At 47.6% G+C, this 20,025-nt stretch overlaps 2 protein-coding genes across 6 annotated transcripts in view; both read right to left on the reverse strand.

Moving 5' to 3' along the window:
• The window catches only part of TRIT1 (tRNA isopentenyltransferase 1), a 44,858-nt gene extending 43,795 nt beyond the window's left edge, over positions 1-1,063 (reverse strand). For 4 of the 5 annotated variants that reach the window (XM_012735748.3, XM_075996960.1, XM_075996953.1 and 1 more), the window contains exon 1: positions 876-1,063. In XM_012735748.3, coding sequence (XP_012591202.1) covers positions 876-1,049 — 174 coding nt within the window. In that variant the 5' untranslated portion in view covers positions 1,050-1,063. The remainder of the gene's footprint in view (positions 1-875) is intronic. The other variant, XM_075996954.1, reaches the window with a different exon arrangement.
• Positions 1,064-11,646: 10,583 nt separating this feature from the next.
• On the reverse strand, positions 11,647-18,372 carry MYCL (MYCL proto-oncogene, bHLH transcription factor). The gene is made up of 3 exons (XM_012735751.2): positions 18,144-18,372; positions 17,272-17,776; positions 11,647-14,225 (listed from the first exon to the last, which is right to left on the reverse strand). The coding sequence occupies exons 1-3, from the start codon at positions 18,222-18,224 to the stop codon at positions 13,627-13,629; spliced, it is 1,185 nt and encodes a 394-aa protein (XP_012591205.1). The 5' UTR covers positions 18,225-18,372; the 3' UTR covers positions 11,647-13,626.
• Between the last annotated feature and the right edge of the window lie 1,653 nt (positions 18,373-20,025).

A 20,025-nucleotide genomic window follows, 5' to 3' on the forward strand; every position in this document is an offset into this window, starting at 1 on the left:
CAACAAATAGCTATTGTAATTTCTCCACCAGAGATTTACCCAAAATGTTACCCACTTTCAATAGAGCACAAATGCTCCCAGATGCAATGAGTACACCCCTTCTGGGCCTCCAACCTCAAAGAAGAGGACAAAGCCCCCTCAACTTGGATCAGCCAATAGAGTTAAAAATCTCAGCTTCAACCAGCATTTACCACATGTCTGGCCTTCTTCAGGACAGGCCACCCTGCTCTTCATTCTAGCACTCATGATATCAATTAGTAAGCACTATAGCTTTGTGAGGTGACATTTTCCCCATTTTACAGATAAATAATGTCCAAATAAACGACACTGTTAATCCTAAGTGACGTGGTCTATGGCAGATTCAGGACAAGATTCCAGGTCTGTTGTCTACCCTGTCCCACTCCCCCAGCAGACATCTCATAGGTGGTATCCAATTTATCCTGGTCTCGCTGGGTTAGGGTTAGAGTTCTAGCAAAACCTCTGGAACAATTATCCTTCAGAAGATATTTATTGGACGACAATATGTCAACCTTGTAGGTTCAAATATTATCTCCTCTGTTTATTCGCTACGTGACTCGGAGAAACTCGTTTCACCACCCTAGGTCCCAATTCTCTCATCAGTCAATGAAGATAGTAACAGTACCTAACAAACAGTAATGTCCTCAGAAGTTAATGAGGAAGGGAAACATCCAGCACTGTATCTGGCATATGGTGGGCGCCAGTAAGTATGAGTTCCCTTCACCTACCCCCTCCGTCCTCACAACCCTCGGGGTTCACCTACTACGACCATGGGACAAGGTAGGAGTCCACTCGGCCACGGCCCACACGCGACCTCCGGAGTTGCCAGGCGCCTGGGGCCAACCGCACTGCCGTACCTGCATGGAGTCAGCGCTGACGATCTCACCACCAAGCCGCTGGCCTAGCTGCAACGCCAGGGTGGATTTTCCGGTGCCTGTGGCCCCGAGAATCACTACAAGAGGCAGTGTCCGACGCAGGCTCCGGATCCCAGGGCCCACAGGAACTGCTCGTGCAGCCGCCACAGCCGCCATTTTAAATCCATCTGCGCTTGCGCAAGAGCTGTCGGCCCCAAGGCAAACGTGAGTGCGCCTGCGCGGATCTCGAACACTGCGGGTCAGGGTACTAAAGGAGGAGCAGCAATACGAAAGTCCCAAGCTTAGGAGGATCATGGCATCACTGCCATCACTTAATCACTTAGCTGGTGTCAGACCTAACCTACCTGCTGTCGTCTTAAGTGGGAGATGGCAGCCCTATCTAAAATAGACCTGTCCCTGTTACTTTTTCACAGGACCCAATTTTTTTTATAGCACTACAATATAAAATTATATATTGGCCTCTTGTTAATTGTCTGATTTCTTGGGACAAATTCTGCCTAGGTTATTTGCTGTACTCCCAGTGTCTAGCACAGTACCTGGTACCCAATAATTGTTAAATGGAGAGAAGAATGACTTGCCTATCTAGCACGGGAGCCAGTTAGCCCAGAGGTGAGGCGTTCTGGAGAATCAGACCTACCCAGTTCCCAGGTAAGGGCGGCTGCGTTTATGCTTTCATCCCACAGTACAGCTTCAGACGCAATCCGAAGGCGGGACAAAACTTTCCATCTCCTTGGCCAAAGGATGCAACAGATGGGGTGAGAACAGAGAAAAACAAAGCACAATCCACAAAATAGGAAGAGGAAAAGGAAAGCAGGCAGGAACGATAAAGTAGTAGCAACCCTCAGATTGTAGGGTGGAGGCCGAGTGCGGTGGCTCACGTCTGTAATCCTAGCACTCTGGGAGGCCAGGCGGGGTGGATTGCTCAAGGTCAGGAGTTCGAAACCAGTCTGAGCAAGAGCGAGACCCCGTCTCTACTATAAATAGAAAGAAATTAATTGGCCAACTAATATATATAGAAAAAATTAGCCGGGCATGCTGTAGTCCCAGCCACTCAGGGGAGGCTGAGGGGAGGCTGAGGCAGCAGGATTGCTTGAGCCCAGGAGTTTGAGGTTGCTGTGAGCTAGGCTGATGCCACGGTACTCACTCTAGCCTGGGCAACAAAGCGAGACTCTGTCTCAAAAAATAAATAAATAAATAAAGTGGGGTGGAAAAAATTAGGACCAGAGAAGACCAAAATCCTCCACAACATTTTAAGAAATGGTTTTGGAGTTCGATGGAGCTTGGTTCACATATCAGCTCGATCACTTACCAGCTGTGTGATCCTCATTAATTTCACCTCCTAGCCTCAGTGTTCTTATCTTTAAATTCCTCTCAAGACTGCCTTAAGGAGAAAATGAAGTAATGTCTGAAAAGTGCCCACTACACTACAATGCCCTGGCACAAAACAGCCACCATTTGTTGAACACTTTGTTTTATTATAATGGTTAACACCCCATCTGCCTCTCTAAAGAGGTAAGAGCAACAGCCTAAGAGCAGAGAAATTTTCAGTAGTGTGTAAAAGTGCCTAAATATCTATTCTGCTACCCCCTCCTTAGCCAATTTAAGAGTTCTAATTGCTTTCTTCCTGAGATTGGCTCTGTCTGGCTCTCAAGTCATATCACCAGGATCCCCCTGGCCAGAGGAGTGACCTCTGGAAGTTTCTAGCATATGACAGGCATGCCTGGCATGACTGCCAATACATTTCTCAATCACTTGAATCACGATTGGCATAATGACCACTCTTGCAGACCCAGCCTAAACCTTGTAGCCACATATATTGTTTGGAGAACACCGGTTCCCAGCTCTCCATCCCCTGTACCTCCTTTTCTCAACCCAGCCTGCTTTGATCAAAAGCCTTGTTCTCTCCAATTTGTGATACCCGCCTGGGGCTGGGTTTAAAATGGAGATGCATGGCCACGTATTGGCAGACACTCTCACATGATGGTTGTTAACTGTAGAACCTTTGCCTGGAGACTTTCAGAGGGTATGGTTACCATGACAACCACCAGAAAGATGGCAGGCCAGAGAAATGATGCAATTAAAAGAAAAGGGAGGCTGATTTCATGATGACAATCTGACCATGACAGAGTATGCTCACTCACAGATGGGATAGCACTGTCCAAGTCATGACCAGGTGACTGTTACTAGAGACAGAAGAAAGAAGGGGGTGGAATTTACCATCTAGAGACTAGAAGAGGAAGAGAGTGGTTACCAAGGCAACTACGGAGAAAGGAATGAAAAAATGTGGCTTCACCACAGCAGCAGAAAATTGCTTCTAGCCAACCAACACAGGACTGTTGCTATAGAAACAAGGAGAACAGGGAACTTATAGACCATGGGGAGAATTATCACTGAAATGCTGAGCAGGAAAGACTCCTATATCAGAATGGAGCCTGTGGTCCAAAACAAATGAGAAGTGAGAAAAGCATAGTACCATTTCCATTCATCATAATTCTACTACTTCTACCAAAAGAGAATGGGAATATAATTTTTTAAAATCCCTTAGGCTATTTTATGTATAACTCTGTTTGTCTTCCTAGAGATCTTCTGAACTCTAAATCATACTAAAAATCATTCCTGAAAGATATTCTGTAATTTGGAATCCTAATTGGCGACATTAAGTTCAAGGGAAAATTGGGAAAGTGAAGTCTATGACCAAGAGTTAATAAGTATTTCTAAAAAGGAACAACGTAAAACCCTCTAATAGGAAGCTTGCAGAGTAATAAGTAGGCAAAAGAAAGTCAAGAAAGCTATTTGTACTCATGCCCAGGTATTAGCCCTGGCCCCCTCCCCTCTTTCTATGAGAGCAGAAAGGAAGTAGCTCACTGTATTCTGAAAGGAGGCTCAAGATAGTTCCTCACTTAAAGTTTATGTGTATGTCTAGAGGTGAAGGAAACAGAAGCCCATCTCCAACATTCTCCACATATTATGGATTATTATGGGCAAAGAAATTCTAATTTTAAAGGTAAAAACACCAGGATAAATCCAGTCTGGAAGAGCATATCTAAAATGCAGGAATAAGGTACTAGGGATACTCAAAGGGTAATAATTCATTGCCTGCCCTTTCAAAAGCCTGCAATCAACTACCTAATTCTCTAATTCTCAACCCCTGTGTGTGTGTATTTTAGCCTAGAGGCAGGTGGATAGCCAGGCTGAGCCTCTCTGCACCTACCTCACCTTCTTTAGGAAATTGAGAGAAGTGCGTAGGGTGGGATACACACGGAAAGATGGCAGAAAAGGAGAAAGGGGAGGTTCAGAAAGGTAGAGAGGAAAATCTGGGTGATGACCCATGAATGTTTATTGTAGTATTTCCTGACCTCTGTATACTTTAAATAACTTATTTAAAAACTTTTTAGAAAAAGAAAAAAGCATGTAGGGACATGGCAAAAGGTGAAGTGTCATTCAAAGAGGATCACCCAAAAGGCTCAAAGATTTAAGGTGGGATTCTAGGGGATACAGTGACATTGAGGACTGAAAGAGGAATGTGAGCCAGCGCGGTGGCTCATGCCTGTAATCCTGGCACTCTGGGAGGCCAAGGTGGGAGGATCACTTGATCTCAGGAGTTTAAAACCAGCCTGAGTAAGAGTGAGACACCATCTCTACAAAAATAGAAAAACTGGTTGGGCATTGTGGTGCATGCCTGTAGTCCCAGCTACTCAGGAGGCTGAGGTAGGAGTATTGCTTGAGCCTGAGCCCAAGAGTTTGAGATTGCAGTGAGCTATGATGATGCCACTGTACTCTAGCCAGGGTGATAGAGCAAGACTCTGTCTCAAAAAGAAGAAAGAAAGAAAGAAAGAAAGAAAGAAAGAAAGAAAGAAAGAAAGAAAGAAAGAAAGAAAGAAAGAAAGAAAGAAAGAAAGAAGGAAGGAAGGAAGGAAGGAAGGAAGGAAGGAAGGGAGGGAGAGGAGAGGAGAGGAGAGGAGAGGAGAGGAGAGGAGAGGAGAGGAGAGGAGAGGAGAGGAGAGGAGAGGAGAGGAGAGGAGAGGAGAGGAGGAAAAGAGGAATGTGCCAGGAGAGACCGGAAGCATCTGTCTCCAAATTAAAAGATGAAAGTTGAGTCAGAGACAAACACCGGCTTTTTGGTATAACCTAAGATACCTTTGCAGCCCAACCTTCATGCTGATTAGGTACCCCAAATAAAAAAAATATTTCCTGTGGGAGGTATTTCATGATGAACTTGGTTCCTGTATTAGATTCTTAAGGCTGTCATAACAAATTACCACAAACTGGGTGGCTTAAAACCACAGAAATTTATTTTCTCATGGTTCTAGAGGCTAGAAGTCCTAAATCAAGGTGTCAGCAGGGCCATGGTCCCATGCTTCCCTCTAGGGAAGATCCTTCCTTGCCTCTTCTAGTCTCCAGTGGGTGCCAACAATCCTTGGTGGCATTCTTTGGTTTGTGGGAGCATAACCCCAATCTCTGCCTCTGTCTTCACATGCCCTTTCCCCCTCCATATGTGTCTGTATCCAAATTTCTCTCTTCTTGGGACATTGGCCATTGAATCAGGGCTCACCTTAATCCAATATGACCACATCTTAACTTGATTACATCAGCAAAGGCCGTATTTCCATATATTTCCAAATAAGGTCACATTCACAAATTCTGGAAGGACATGAATTTTGGTGGTGCGGGCACAATATTCCCCCAGTACAGTGCTTATGAGTAACCATAACACCTTATATTGGTTCATCAAATTGCTATTTATATTACTGTTCCAATTGGTGATTGACCAATTCAAATTTGAATTTTTGGGAGCATTAGAATTGCTCAAAGCAAGTGAGGGAAGAAGAGAGTAGAGCTCTCCTTGTTGTAGGGTTTGTGTTACACCTGAGGTTGACTTATAGGGTTTGTTCCAGAGCACACCAGAATGTTCTCAGGGGGAGCTTACTTCCAGCTTCCTCAGTCCTCTATGAGAGCCTGCATGACAGCAGAGGATCACTGAAGGCTGTAAAGTCAGGGTGGGAAAGATGTGAAAGGGAAAAAGCCACCAGAGGTCCTAATCTCATGGCTCTTTCAGACCCACTCCTCTACTTCTCTTGCCCCATCTCTTTCTCTTGGCTTGGCATTCCATGCCTTAATCATCTTTATATCCAAATGATTCTCAAACCTGGATCTCCCATTCAAACTCCTTTCTAAATGTTCAATATCATATTTCCAACTTGTTGGGTGCTTCCCTTTGGATGACCCCATCACCTCAATCTCATTGTGTCCCAATCACAATCAGTTTCATCCCCTGACTTCCCTATTTCAAAGAGTCACAAGACGATGTTTGCTACTGAAAGGATCCCCTTAGAAAGCTAGTGCAACTGTCTCTGTATTGTAAAAATGAGACTACCCAGCCAGTAAATCAGACCAGTTCCTCCCTTCGCCCCAGATTTGACAGGCAGTTCCCAGCTGCTCTTCCCCAAAGCTATTCCTTTAGTCTAGCACATCTTCTTTTTCTTCACTTAGCTAAATACTACCTGTACTTCTAGTTCCAGTTAAAATCACAGTCTCCAACAAGAACTTTCTTGATGACTCCAAAAAAAATGTTCTCTTCCCCTTCTGAGGCTTGTTGTCTGAGACACATACTGCCTTATTCTGTGATCATGTTTGTGTGCTCATAAACTTCCAGAAGGAAGGAACCATAGCTTCATGTATCATTGCAAGCATATTGCTTTTACTATGTGGCAGCAACTGTTCTAAGTGCTTTACATGTAACAATTTATTTACTCTTTACAACAGTCCTGCAACTCAGGTATCATCACCTCCATTTTGCAGGAGACTTTCAGGACTCCAAGAGGTTGAATGATTTGCCCGACATCACACAGGTAGTAACCCCAACTCTTTGCTCTTTACCATTATACTGTACCCTCTATACCACCGTCTGTGAATACTTTTGTATCTTTGAAGGACCTGGGTTCCAATCCCTTATACCCATGATTTTCTAAGTGTGACCTTAGGTTTCCATCTCCTTGACTGCTTTTTAGCAATGCAGATTCCTGGCCCCAACCTACTGCATCAGGGTCTCAAGGGTGGGTAGATTCTTAAGACACACTCAGGTTTGAGTATCAATGTCTTAACAAGATAAGGATTACCGTATTTAACGACTTAGTAAAGTGAGTCGTCTCCTGTTCAGTTTAAAGGCACCACAATGCCCAGTGAGGAAAAGTGGAGAGTCTGTATGTTCAACGGCTTTACAAATGCACAGCCTCTGTCCACCATGGGCCATAGATGCTGTGGGCTAGTCAGAGTCTAGAGCCTTTGCCCTCCCTTCGTCCTCTGCCTATCTCAATCTCCCCAAACCCTGGCTATTCCTTCCCTGATGATTTACCATCTTTTGAGACATCGATATGTGCACTCCAGATTACTTTAAGTACTCCTTCTGGGAAGATTTCATATTTTACCAACTCCTTCTATCTATCACTTTTCAAAACTGAGTAATCTGTATTCTAGGTGTGGCTTGGTAACATGGTTTAAATAACACTAATCATTTATTGAGAACTCATTGTTGCACACAATGACCCAATAAAGCAGGTGCTATTATTAATATCTAGTTTGTAGATGAGAAAACAGGAGCCAGGAGAGGTTGATAACTTGCCCAAAGTCAAGAAAATGCTAGAAAACGCAGAGCCAAGATATGGAACTGAGATCTGTTAGGTATGGGTGACCACTTAACCATAATGCTTCTCCCAAGCTTAAAGGCAATCCAGTATTTACTGGGCACCTACTGGACCTCTGGCACTGAGCCTAATCACTTAATGACACACCTGATTAAGAGACTTTAAGAACATACTTACATTTCCTTGCCAAGAGAATGGTAACTTTAATACAGTTGATCCCTTTGGCAGGAGCAGTTATAAATAAACAGACATTAACAAAAGCTGCCCACTGGGCTTATGGTAGAAAAGCCAGAACTTTAGCTGACACATTTAGACACTTCCCCCTCCCCCCTCCCCAGTCACCCCCCCCATCATCAATCATCTCCCAACTGGTTATCTTATCCTTACAAAGCAACCTCTCTCTCATGCCCTCCTATCACCTTCCAGATTAGCAAAGCTATCCCCATCCCCTTTTCCACTTTTATTTATTTATTCATTTGAGATAGGGTCTCATTCTCTTAACAGGGTTAAACTGGGCTAGAGTACAGTGGCATCATCATAGCTCACTGCAACCTCAAACTCCTGGTCTCAAGGATCCTCCTGCCTCAGCCACCCTAGTATCAGGGGACTACAGGTGCGTGCCACCATGCCAGACTGATTTTTTGTAGAGACAGAATCTCACTATGTAGCTCAGGCTGGTCTTAAACTCCTGGGCTCAAGCAATCCTCTCACCTTGGCTTCCCAAAGAGCTGGGTTTACAGGAGTGAGCCACCACGTTCAGCCTCCTTTTCCCCTTTTAAAGTGAATATTCTGAAATATTCTGACCTCAGGAGCACTTTAGACAAATTCAGCACATCTAAGATGGTTTAACCATCTCAATTCCCCAAAATAACTGCCAATAGGGGCAGAAGTTAAGCAAATACTTTAGCCTTTTATTGTCTAACCCAGAGGATGTTCTCTCTTTTCTACACTAAAGTCTGGCTTCTGGGCTACCCCTTATTGTCTATGTCCCAAATTAGGAGTGTGATCCCTTAGGTGTTTTATTCAGAGGCAAACCTAATTTGTAGAAATTGTTCCCTGAAATCCAGGAATAAACTCCTGGCTATTTTCAGACAAAGATAGAGGTAGGAGTCTGTAGAAATGAGCTAGGAAGGAGCTTAAAATACTTCACATTCCAGAAACACCCTGCCTTCCCCCCAGGAGATGGCTTTATTCCCACTCCTTTCTCAGCAGAGTTGACTCAAAGAAGCTGAAGCCTGGAGTCAGGCAGCTGGTACTAGCTGTGTGGGTTTAGACAAATGATTTGAATGTCTCTAAGCTTCAGTCTGCTTATCTATGAAATGGGGCTGACACTACTTGGCTCCCCATGTTATTGGGAAAATTAAGATATGCAAAATAACTAGCATTACTGCCTGTACCTAGGGGTCCCTAACATTTTACTTTTTTTCTTTTTAAATTATTACTTTAATATATTTTTTGAATTTATTATTATTTTTTTATTTGCATCATCTATGCAGCATGGGGTTTTTCCTAACATTTTACTGAGTGCCCACACATCTTTTCCAGGCCCAATAAAAGGGAAGAAGTCCTACAAATTAGTCTGTTGACAAATGGCCTTGAAAAAGGATGAATACACTGGGAGTTAAAAAAAAACTTCTGGTAGTCCAAGTCTGGTTTTTGTTTTTTGAGGCAGAGTCTCACTCTGTTGCCCGGGCTAGAGTGCCGTGGTATCATCCTAGCTCACAGCAACCTCAAACTCCTTGGCTCAAGCGATCCTCCTGCCTCAGCCTCCCAAAGTAGCTGGGCCTACAGGCATGTGCCACCATGCCTGGCTAATTTTTTCTATATATTTTTAGTTGGCCAATTAATTTGCTTCTATTTTTAGTAGAGAAGGGGTTTCGTTCTTGCTCATGATGGTTTTGAACTCCTAACCTTGAGCGATCCTCCTGCCTCTGCCTCCCAGAGTGCTAGGATTACAGGCACCAAGTCTGTTTTATCAAACAGCTCCTTAGGTTCTGGGTTTGCCATCTGGGGGCAGTGGGAGATGAATGGAAAGTTTACCTGACTGTAGACTGGGCTTGGGATCCTGATTTTGCTACATGACTTTGAGCAAGAAAACTCTCTGGGCTCCAGGACCATAGGGCAGATATTGCTTACTTACCAGGTTGTGGTGGGAGTCACAATAAAGTCATTTTGTAAATGTGAGAAATTAGGAGATTTTTGACCCTACTCCAACTCCACAGGCATACAGACTGGGTGGGCAATACCAACCCAGTTCCCAGCTGCAAAGTGGGATTAGTAGAGGCAAAGCAAAAGTGGCCTTCTCTCACTGTGATGCCCACGGCTTTTCTGAATAGCAGCTGTTTTCTTCTTATAAGTCCCAGAGTGGGCCTCTTTGCAGCAAGCCTGTTCCACCCAGCACACAATGCTGTGAGTAGCTGGTCATGGAACACTTGCTCCATTTCATCGCAGTAAGTGGCAGGAGCAACAGCCCCAAAGAGAAAGACAGTTCCAACAAGCAGTTAAGTGATGGAATTCCATGTTTACCTCATCCCCATGCCCCATGCTAACAAAACAAGCTGATCATTATAATATAGTGGTTAAGATCTCTGGGTCCGGTGATAGGCAAGGCTGGTTTGAGATGCCAACTCACTTATAAGTGAACCTGGGTAGTTTTGTTTACTCTTAGAACCTCAGTTTCTTCTTCTGTAGCTCTGGCTTGGTGTGGTGTGATATAAAAAAGAGTCAGCAGAGTGCTCAGACATAAGCAGTGCTCTAGCAGGAACAGCTATTATTAATTTCCCCCCTCTTGCACTTATAGCAAGTTTATGAGAACTCTGGGAGGGAAAGGGAGCCTTAATATTCTTTCATTCATTAATGGAGAATTTATTTATTTTTAAGTTTTTTATTTTTATTTTTTTTTTGTGAGACAGAATCTCGCTTTGTTGCCCAGGCTAGAGTGAGTGCTGTGGCGTCAGCCTAGCTCACAGCAACCTCAAACTCCTGGGCTCAAGCAATCCTTCTGCCTCAGCCTCCCGAGTAGCTGGGACTACAGGCATTCGCCACCATGCCCGGCTAATTTTTTCTATATATATTAGTTGGCCAATTAATTTCTTTCTGTTTATAGTAAAGACAGGGTCTCCCTCTTGCTCAGGCTGGTTTCAAACTCCTGACCTTGAGCAATCCACCCGCCTAGGCCTCCCAGAGTGCTAGGATTACAGGCGTGAGCCACCATGCCTGGCAGGGAGAAAGAATTTAAAAACTGCCTTTCTTTTTTTTTTTTTTTTTTTTTTTTTTTTTTTTTTTTTTTTGAGACAGAGTCTCGCTTTGTTATCCAGGCTAGAGTGAGTGCCATGGCGTCAGCCTAGCTCACAGCAACCTCAAACTCCTGGGCTCAAGCAATCCTCCTGCCTCAGCCTCCCACGTAGCTGGGACTACAGGCATGTGCCACCATGCCCGGCTAGTTTTTTATATATATATCAGTTGGCCAATTAATTTCTTTCTATTTATAGTAGAGACGGGGTCTCGCTCTTGCTCAGGCTGGTTTTGAACTCCTGACCTTGAGCAATCCGCCCGCCTCGGCCTCCCAAGAGCTAGGATTACAGGCGTGAGCCACAGCGCCCGGCCTAAAAACTGCCTTTCTATAAGAAAAAATTACATTACCTCACAAATTCTCAGAGAGTTTTATAAAAGATGTCCTGCAAAAGGTCATCATACTGCTAAGAATAGTATCACCCTAAAGAGTATAAGGGTTTATAGTTTAGAAAGCAGTTTAAAGTCTACTACTTCATTTAATACCTGCAAAAACCCTGTGAAGTAGCATTTATCCCCATTTTACAGATAAGGAAACTAGGACTCATAAAGGTAAAGTTAAAAGGCCACAGAAGATGTGGCAGAGCAGGGATTTCAAGCCTTCTAAAGTACAAATTCAGCACTCTTTGCAATTCACAAGAGAATTTTGTGTTCACTGATTACTAAGCCTACATTGTTTAGACATGTCTGAAATGGTATTTCAGGAACCCAGAGTGGAATGACCAGGTTAGCAACATGGTTAAAGAAATGCAGCCATCTGGATCTCTTGTGGCTACCCTGAAATATTTTTCCGTGGTTCAGGAGGATTCTGATGGCATAAGCTGCCCTCACTCTGACATGTTGAGAAATCTTTTATTAGAAGATGTCCCAGAAGGCAACATTTTAAAATTAGGCAAACAATAATCACAACTAAATACAAAATTTCGGTAAACTTGCCTTTCAAAATAAATCAGACCCTTGCAACAGGAGAATTGCCCAAGAGGTTTTTTTTTTTCCTTGTACAAAAACTGTTAACACCACTTTGCAAAAGGCATACAAAAATACAGTATTAAAAAAAAAAAAAAAACAACTCCCCCAGCATAATACCCAACAGCAGCTTATAAAACACAAGCTATTCAGGTGAGACATCAGTAACCTACACCCCACCTGTCCTATAAAGACAGTTCCTGAAGTCAGTAGGCTCCTGAAAACCATGCTCCAGAAGGTAGAGAGGCTATTTCCAAACTTCCACTGGGATTCTCTGAGGCCAAGAAGCAACCTCAGAAAGAAGCCATCTTGGACAATAGGTTTGGAAGTAGTAGTTGGTTTTCCAGAGCCACATATAGTGCCTACCACCACCCACCTCCCCCATTTCCAAACCCAGAGCCAGCAGGCACCTGCTGTCCTGGGCAGAGTTCTCAAGGGGCTGGTCCTTTTTCCAGGACAGGCTTAGAGGTTCCTGAGGTTGCCCATATGACACCTGCTGGGTTGGGTGACTTTCCCAGATTGGTGGCTGCACCTGGATTCCACTTGGAGCTGCATAGTCCATCTGGGGCAAAATCCATCATGGTTGGCTAAGCAGAGTTCCTGGAAGCTCCTTTAAAACCCACCAGGAAGCAAGTCCACCTTCTGGAGTGCTGGATGAGTCCCAACTGCTCTCCCAAGAACTTCAGTAAGGCCCAGATTCTGGGAAAGAGATCTGACTCATGGCAGGTTGGCAGGGGCTCAAGGGTGGCTGTAGAGCCAGCAAGTTCCTTGGAGTTGCATGAGAAGGACAGGTTTGCATGGTAGCAGTAGAACTTCAAACTTATCAGTCAAGGATTGAGATGAGAGGCAGGTAGGAAAGAGGAAGTGGTAACAGTTCTCCCTTCTGAGGTGCCTTACACCTGCCTTGAGAAAAGCCTCTAAGACGGGCCTCAGGTGACCCTTGGAAAACACCTGGGCAGGGAAAAAATTCATTGGCCAGGACTCCAAGCCTTCCCTGGGCCCCAGGCTAGAAGCCATTTCTCTGTGTCTTGGAGAAATATTTCTGACTTATGGGAAAGAGTGCTGTAGAGCCCATTGCATAAGAAAGGCAGAGTGAAACAAAAAAGTCCCTTGTGAGGACAGAAAGGTCCCTCTCTAAGAGGAGAGGGCCCAGAGGGCTCTGAGACAAAGAACCTAGAGTCCAGGCTCTTTAAATGTTCTCAGAGTCGCAGCATTGATAGTGAGAGGAGAGGCGTCATTTAACATCATAACATTTATATTGAAGGTTTCCAACTCCTCAGCTACTGTAAAGTGTCTGACAGTGAGGTAATGGTCCATATTGATCAAGTCTACGAGCTTGTCTTCTCTCAAGACAGCTCGTGTGCCTCCTAGAAAAAGGAGCCTCAGGGACAGCATCCAGGCCCAGCTGTCCTTGCATCACCCGAGAGACACCAGTGGGAGCATCCTTTCCTAGCCTAAAGCTCATGCGGAGTGTGAGATTTCATGCAGGCTGGAGCCCTCGATAACGTCCACCACCTGTTGCATAGCATCTGTCAGCCTTTTCTTCGGAGCTAGTGAGCTAGGCAGACCCCAAGGCTCCTCAGTCAGCTGCCTGCTGAGAAGCCAAAGGCGCCAGAGAAGACACAGCACTCCCATGAGTCAGGGAAGAGGGAGAGCTGGGTTTCAAGGTTTCCAAGAATGCAAGCCCTTATTGTGTGTGCACCGGCTGCAATGCATCCTGGGATCTACTGTCCTGACTGTCCCGCCGTAACCAAAATGTGCAAATTACTAAAAGGGAGAGGGAGGTTAAAAATAAACTGTCTTTGTAAGACAGAACAGTCAGGCTTTTTGGTCAGTTAGTAGCCACTGAGGTACGCAATTCTTTTCTGCAGTTGCTGTTGCCGGCATCGAAGCTGCCTTTTCTCCGTCGCCATCCTCTTCTCGGCCCCCACCAGGGCTTGCAAGTATTCCAAGGCCTTGCTTAGGATCACTACTTTGGGGGCCTTAGAGCAGCTGGCCAGGGTGGGTACCTGGTCCCTCAGGGCCAAGAACCGTGAACGCAGGTCATTCCGCCTTTTGCGCTCCAGGAAGTTGTGGTTCTTCCTCTTGGTCACGTCCTCAGTGTCAGAACTGACAGGTTTGGAGTGGCAAGACTGGGGAGCCTCACTTTCTGCAGGCAGGGGGCTCACAATCTCTTCATCCTCCTCATCTTCCTTCTCCTCCGGAGCATCTCCCTCCAGAGCCTCTTCTTGGGGATTCCTCTCTGGAGCCCCTTCTTGGGAGCAGCTTTCTGGAGGAAAACGGGCTGCATAGTTGTGCTGCTGCTGGTGGATGGCGATGTGGAAGTGTTTCATGCAGGGGTCCAGGGGGTCCGCTCGCACCGTGATGGTGACAGGCTTCCGTATACCCAGGGACTGTCTCTTCTCTACTGTCACAACGTCGATTTCTTCGCCCTCTGTCCAAAGAAGAGAGATCAAGAGAGGAAACACATCCCATGAGAAATACATACATAGACCCTACAGCTTTAGCTCTCTATGCTGGGGCTTGGGAAGGTAGATAACATTTTCTCAATTTCGAGATAAACAAATTGAAGTGAGAAGAAAGTGGACTCATTAGTAATAGGGTAAGGGCAGAGTGAAGGAAACGACGGGAAATAAGCAAGAAGGAAAATATTCTCCAATTTCCTTTTGCACAGCAAGGCTTAGATAAGAACAAAAGGCAGACCCAAGCCAACAGCCCCCAGTCTGCAAAGGTTCTCCCCTCCCCCCCTGAGGGGATGGAGAGAAAGAGCTACCGGCCTGGGACAAAGTTTAGCTATAAAGATCTTCCCCAGTCGGGCTCTTTCATGCCCCATCAGAATTGTAAATGAGGGGTCTGTGGGCAGAGCTGCCCTTTGTTCCTGCCCAACACAGCCTGCACTAGGGGAATTGTTACTTTTCACAAGTTATAAATCCTATTATTCCCCCACCTCTCTATTCTGCCATCCCTTTCAGCTGGAGATTCAGAGAGGGGAGGGCTACAACCCATTCCTCGGCACCCACAGAGGGGAGAGGAGGGGTTTCCCTTAGGAGCATTTTGCTCCTGGGTTCAGTGGGTTTCTAAAGTCATCCATCATGTATAGGTTGCCTGCCCCACCCCCTTCCCTGGACCTGAAGAAGATTGGATATGTAATCACAGGTTGGAGAAAGCTGCAGGAACTTCACAAAGGTACAAGCCACCATTTCCAAGCTACCTGCACCAGAGGCAGAGACTGGACAGCAGGAGAATGTCCCGGATACAAGAGCCAAAACACCAGGGACCTGGAGATATTTGGACATGTCCCTAGCATTCTCTGGCCCGGAAGGTCTCTTAGGGTAACCCAACCAGGAGGGAGCAATTGGAGGAAAACACTCCTGCCCCACACATTTTCCAGCCCCCACACAGAAGGCCACCTTAATGCATTTTGGCCTGACAACTGAAGAGCTCCGTTCTCAGCCTCTTTGCATATCAGGAAGCTTGAGCCCCTTTGTCAGGAAGGCTCCCATTGTGTGGACAATCGCATTATTTCTCCATTAATAAAACCTGACCATTCAACCCTCCTGGCCCCAAAGCCTGTGATTGGCTGGCTATGCTGTGTTTGGAATGCTGTTTTACACAGACCCTAACCCCTATTGGCTGAGCTCTGCTGTCAGTCAGTCTCCCCACCCCCTCCTCATTGTTTGCAATCTGTTGCATTTTGTTCTAGGCCATGTGGCCTGTGAGTGAACCAGGAGCCCACAAACAGGTTCAGGTTAAAGGGCAGGTCAGAAAAAAATTCAGGAAGCTTCCCTACATCCCAAACCTTTCATTTTCAGTGTTAAACCTCATGGCTCAGGAAGGTTCTGTCTAAGAAAGAAATAATTTAAGACACTATTCTCCTTTTCAGAGAGTTGTGTCTAACTCTACCCAGAGGAGGAAATGTGTTCAGCAGGACAATCAACTCCAATTCCCTTGTGTGCAAAGGGAGAAAGTGAGACCAAGATCAGCTAAGTCCACACATCACCTTTGAAACATTCTGCATCTCAAACTAAGATCTCCAAACTTCCAATTCTCTTTCCACTCTGCTACTCCACCAGGCTTTGTAGATATATATATAGATATATATATAGATATATATATATTTTTTTTAAGACTAGTCAAGGTAGACATACATCTTTAATAGTTTCTTTATCTCAAGATTCCCATGCCAGCTGTTAAACAAACATAAGCTCTTGGTAAGAAAGCAAGTTAAAAATGACCTTAACACAGTGGACCAAAAAAAATTGACTGTTAGTTTTTTTGTTATCCTCTTTCCTCTTAAGTGTATAACAACTTCCATACCCCATTCCTCAGTTCTCTCTCCAATGGTCACGTAAAAGTTATTCTTAAAAGCTACAGTGAATTTTCTCTGTCTTGATCCACATGCTGCTAGTGTCAGTCTGCACCCTGTAAAAGCACCCTCTCCAGTACTTCTCATGGGTACAGATGTCCAAGATGTTGGGGCAAGAACAACACAGTCTGGTGGCACAGGATGCTCCAGTCCGCCCTCAGTGAGGTTTCACTTGCATCAAGGATCAGGGAGGAGTGCCTGGAGTTCTATGGCCCTGGTGACCCAAGCATCTAGCCTAGAGGTTGACACAAAGTAGGGGCCAGTGAATATTTGTTGAATACAAGGAAGCATCTGAAGCCTGCAGACATATTGGGAGGGAGCTGGAAGAAAATCTTTCCACCTCAGGCCAAAGCAGCAAGTCAAAGTGTAGCCCTTCTCAGATAAGCTACCACAAAGACCCTATAAACACCAAGGAAGAGAGGTGCTGGGTTGGGACACAGCATTGGGGAGAAGGGGCTGGCTAGATGGCAGGAATCTGGGGCTCACTTGTAGTGATTTCCTATCTCTCGTCCTCAGTTTTTCCATCTGTTAATGAGGAGCATTCATTCCTCCCTTACCTGTCTCATGGGTGATGGAGAGAATGCACAAGTTGTTAAGGCTGGGAAGTGCAAGGAGAGGACATTCATTATTGGCATTTAAAAGTAAAGCTGACTGAAGACCTAGGTTTTTTAAAAGGACGAAGGCTTTGGCTTTGCACAAAAGGCTCCTCAGCTTTTCTCTCCCTAAGGGAGTGTGAGTTTCCCAGGGAAAGAGGCGGCAACAAAAAAGCTTCAAGCTTGGAGTGACTCCTCCAGCCTCCTTTGGACAGGAATCCCTTACAGTCCAACCCCAGTATTGTTCTCCAAGCGCCAACCCTCACCACTGTCTCCCTTGTCCCCTGAGGCTCCAATCATCATCTAGGGGATGCTGGCTCCCACGCCACATCTCCAAACTGTTTACCAACACACCCACGTGCCAGACAGACACCGCTGGGGGCTACCTCAGCAGCTTCTGCCAAAGAAAAGGGGAGGTGGTCGAAAGGCTTGAGAAGACCCAGTGCTTGACCTGACAGAGCTAGAGAGCTTTGGCCACCCGTGGGGTGTCCCCCTCTTGCATGATCCGGGGCAGTTCTTACCCGAGTCACTTGGGCTCTCGGACCCCGAGCAGGCCTGGGTCTTGGGCTCGCCCAGCGGACAGGGGGCGGCGGGTGCCGGGGTGCCGGCTTCGAGGCTGGGAGTGCAGTCCGGGGCGGTGGGCGCCTTGGGCGGGTTCCCTCGGGGCGCGCCAGCAGCGAGCCGGTCGCTCACAGCTCTCTCCAGCCGTTCCCGGGCGGAGAAGCCGCTCCACATGCAGTCACGACGAATGATGGAGGCGTAGTTCCTGCCACAGGCTTTCGAGTGGCCCCGAGATTCCGCCTCGTCCCCTGCGCCCCCTCCGGGCCACGGATCCGGGGGACCAATCGCAGGAGCCAGGTCCCCGGCGCCGGGACCCGAGCCCCAAGGCGGCGACGTGGGGGGCGACGGCACCAGCTCGAATTTCTTCCAGATGTCCTCGCTGGGCGCCGTGGATCGGTAGAAATCCTCCCCGCAGTCATAGTCGTAGAAATAGTGCTGGTACGAGTCGAAGTCCATGTCCGCTCCCTGCGGGAGGGAAGGGGGGACGTGCTGTCTGGGTGCGGGCCGAGGGAAAGAGGTGTCCCCGGGTACCTTGGCACAGCCAGCTGCCGGGCTCTCGTCCCTCCCCAACCCCACCGGCTTGCAGCCTGCGTTCTATCCTCGAGTCCTGGCAAGCCGGGCCCTGGGTTAGAGCGCCCAGGGAAGCCGCTCACAGCGTGCGGACCAGGCTGCAGGGAGCGAGTTCAAAGCAAACTTTGCCAGCGACGCCCGGAGCGCAGCTCCCAGGGCCCAGCCCGGCCGGGCCGGGCGGGGGCGCGCTGTGCCCAGAAGGCAGCCTGCAGCCAGCCCACCCCCGGCACCCGCGCCGGTGCCGGGCCACCCGCAGCCTCACCTCGCGCCCGCCGCCCGCCACCTGGAGCGTACCGGCTCCCGGCCCGCTCGGGGCAGCCAGGCAGCCCGCACACACGCACATGCGCGCCACCGAGCGCGCGGCCCGCACTCACGAGCGCGCCCCTTCCGCGCGCGCCCCCTCCCTCGCTCGCGCACGACAGCCCGGACGCTCCCGGGATCGGCGCGGGAGCGCGAGCTGCAGGCGCATTGTTTCCCAGCTGCCTTATATCTCGTCGCGCGCCCCAGACTCGGGTACTGGGGGGCGGGCCCTACGGGACAAGCTCCGCCTCCTCCCTGCCCGGGTCCGGGCAGTGGACAGGTGGGGCCGGCCACACCTCCCGGCTGCACTCGCCCGCTCTATTCTGTCCCCTGTAGCCCCCACATAAATTGCACGCTGGGGAGCGCAGAGCAGGAGGCGAGCTGGTGCAGCCTGGCAGTCGCCTGGGGGAGGCGTGACTCTTTAGCGAGGCGCAGGCGATCCCCACCCGGCCGAACTAAAGGCGTGCTCCTTGCCCACCCTGGGCTGGAGAATAGGGCTACTCTCCGCCCCACCCTGCGAGCCTACTTCCCTCCGCGCGCCCCGCTGGGTTCAGGTGCAGCGACCCGCGGCAGGGGGCAACCGCACCTTCGTCGCGCCACCTGGCGGCCCTCAGTAGTGAACTAGGGCCGGTCCCGAGTCCGCTTCTTCACGCATTGGCCCGTTTCTTCAGCTCGGTGGCCTAAACTTGGACGGCAGCTAAGCGAAGTGGTTCAGGCTTTAGAGCCTGAAACCTAACCTTTCTAAGCCACAGTTTCGTCTGCAAAGGGATATTGTGGGGATTTAAGAAGAGCATCTAGGGAAGGGGCCTGGTGCAGGAAAGTCGCGCAGAACTGGCCTAGCCCTCAGTGGGGCTGGGGCCGGAGACAACAGTGAGGAAGAAATACCCCAACGGTGCGAAGCTAGGGCTGTGACCTGCTCCCCTCCCTCACTCCTGACACAAAACACTCAGTAGGAGCTGTACTAGTAGAGCATGGGAATTTGGAGTCTGGAAACTTCGTTCAAGCTCTTGCTTTGCCACTTGCTAGCCAAGTCATTTGAAGCTTTGCTCTGCATCTCTGGCCAAGATGACGGATATATAACCCCTTTGTGTCATCTTCTACGCAGACTACCTTTGGTGAAAGAGGAAAAACTATACGGCTAGTCTGAGATTTTAGGCTTGAGGAGGGTAACTTGGGATAGCAGCCAATACATCTAGATTCTTCCACCTGACATGGAGGTTTGGTTGAGGTTTTGTCTGCCCTAGGCTGCTTGTCTGCTGTCTCTCTTTCCCTCTCACCCTTGTGGTTTAAGAACACCAAACAACTCACTGTTGGCATCCCAGCAAGGAAGTGAGAAGTTCAGTCTGGTTAGAACACAGGACACAGGTGTGAGTTAATATATGGGTTGGGAGAGAGGGCAGGGAAGATGATACCCTCTTTGTTTTGGATAAGTTAGGTGTAAGGTGCATATGGGACATCCTTAAAGGCAGGAGGTAGCTCTTGCTTTGTAATCTCAGCACCTAGAATAAGTTCTGGCAGATATTTGTGAACTGACTTACTGAGAGATTTAGCCAACCAGATTTTATTGAGACAGGCTACGTGCCATGCTTTATGCTGAATGCAAGGCACAGATCAGAAAGGTTCCAAGTTTGGTGGCAGCCTTGAAGCAGAGGGATTGGATTGTCTTTTGGTGCTCTGACCCACAAATGTCTGATTTCGAACTTTTTTTTTTTTTCTGAGACAGAGTCTAGCTTTGTTGCCCAGGCTAGAGTGAGTGCTGTGGCATCAGCCTAGCTCACAGCAACCTCAAACTCCTGGGCTCAAGCAATCCTGCTGCCTCAGCCTCCCAAGTAGCTGGGACTATA

The sequence above is a fragment of the Microcebus murinus genome, chromosome 2 (assembly GCF_040939455.1).
Source record: "Microcebus murinus isolate Inina chromosome 2, M.murinus_Inina_mat1.0, whole genome shotgun sequence".
In the NCBI taxonomy this organism is placed as follows: domain Eukaryota; kingdom Metazoa; phylum Chordata; class Mammalia; order Primates; family Cheirogaleidae; genus Microcebus; species Microcebus murinus.

What these genes read in the sequence shown, in the direction of transcription:
- MYCL (XM_012735751.2), bottom strand. Translation starts at nt 18,224, where the DNA reads ATGTGCGTGTGTGCGGGCTGCCTGGCTGCCCCGAGCGGGCCGGGAGCC. An exon ending in TGGCGGGCGGCGGGCGCGAG is followed by an intron (nt 17,777 to 18,143) that starts GTGAGGCTGCGG and finishes TCCCTCCCGCAG; the next exon opens with GGAGCGGACATGGACTTCGA. An exon ending in CGAGAGCCCAAGTGACTCGG is followed by an intron (nt 14,226 to 17,271) that starts GTAAGAACTGCC and finishes TTCTTTGGACAG; the next exon opens with AGGGCGAAGAAATCGACGTT.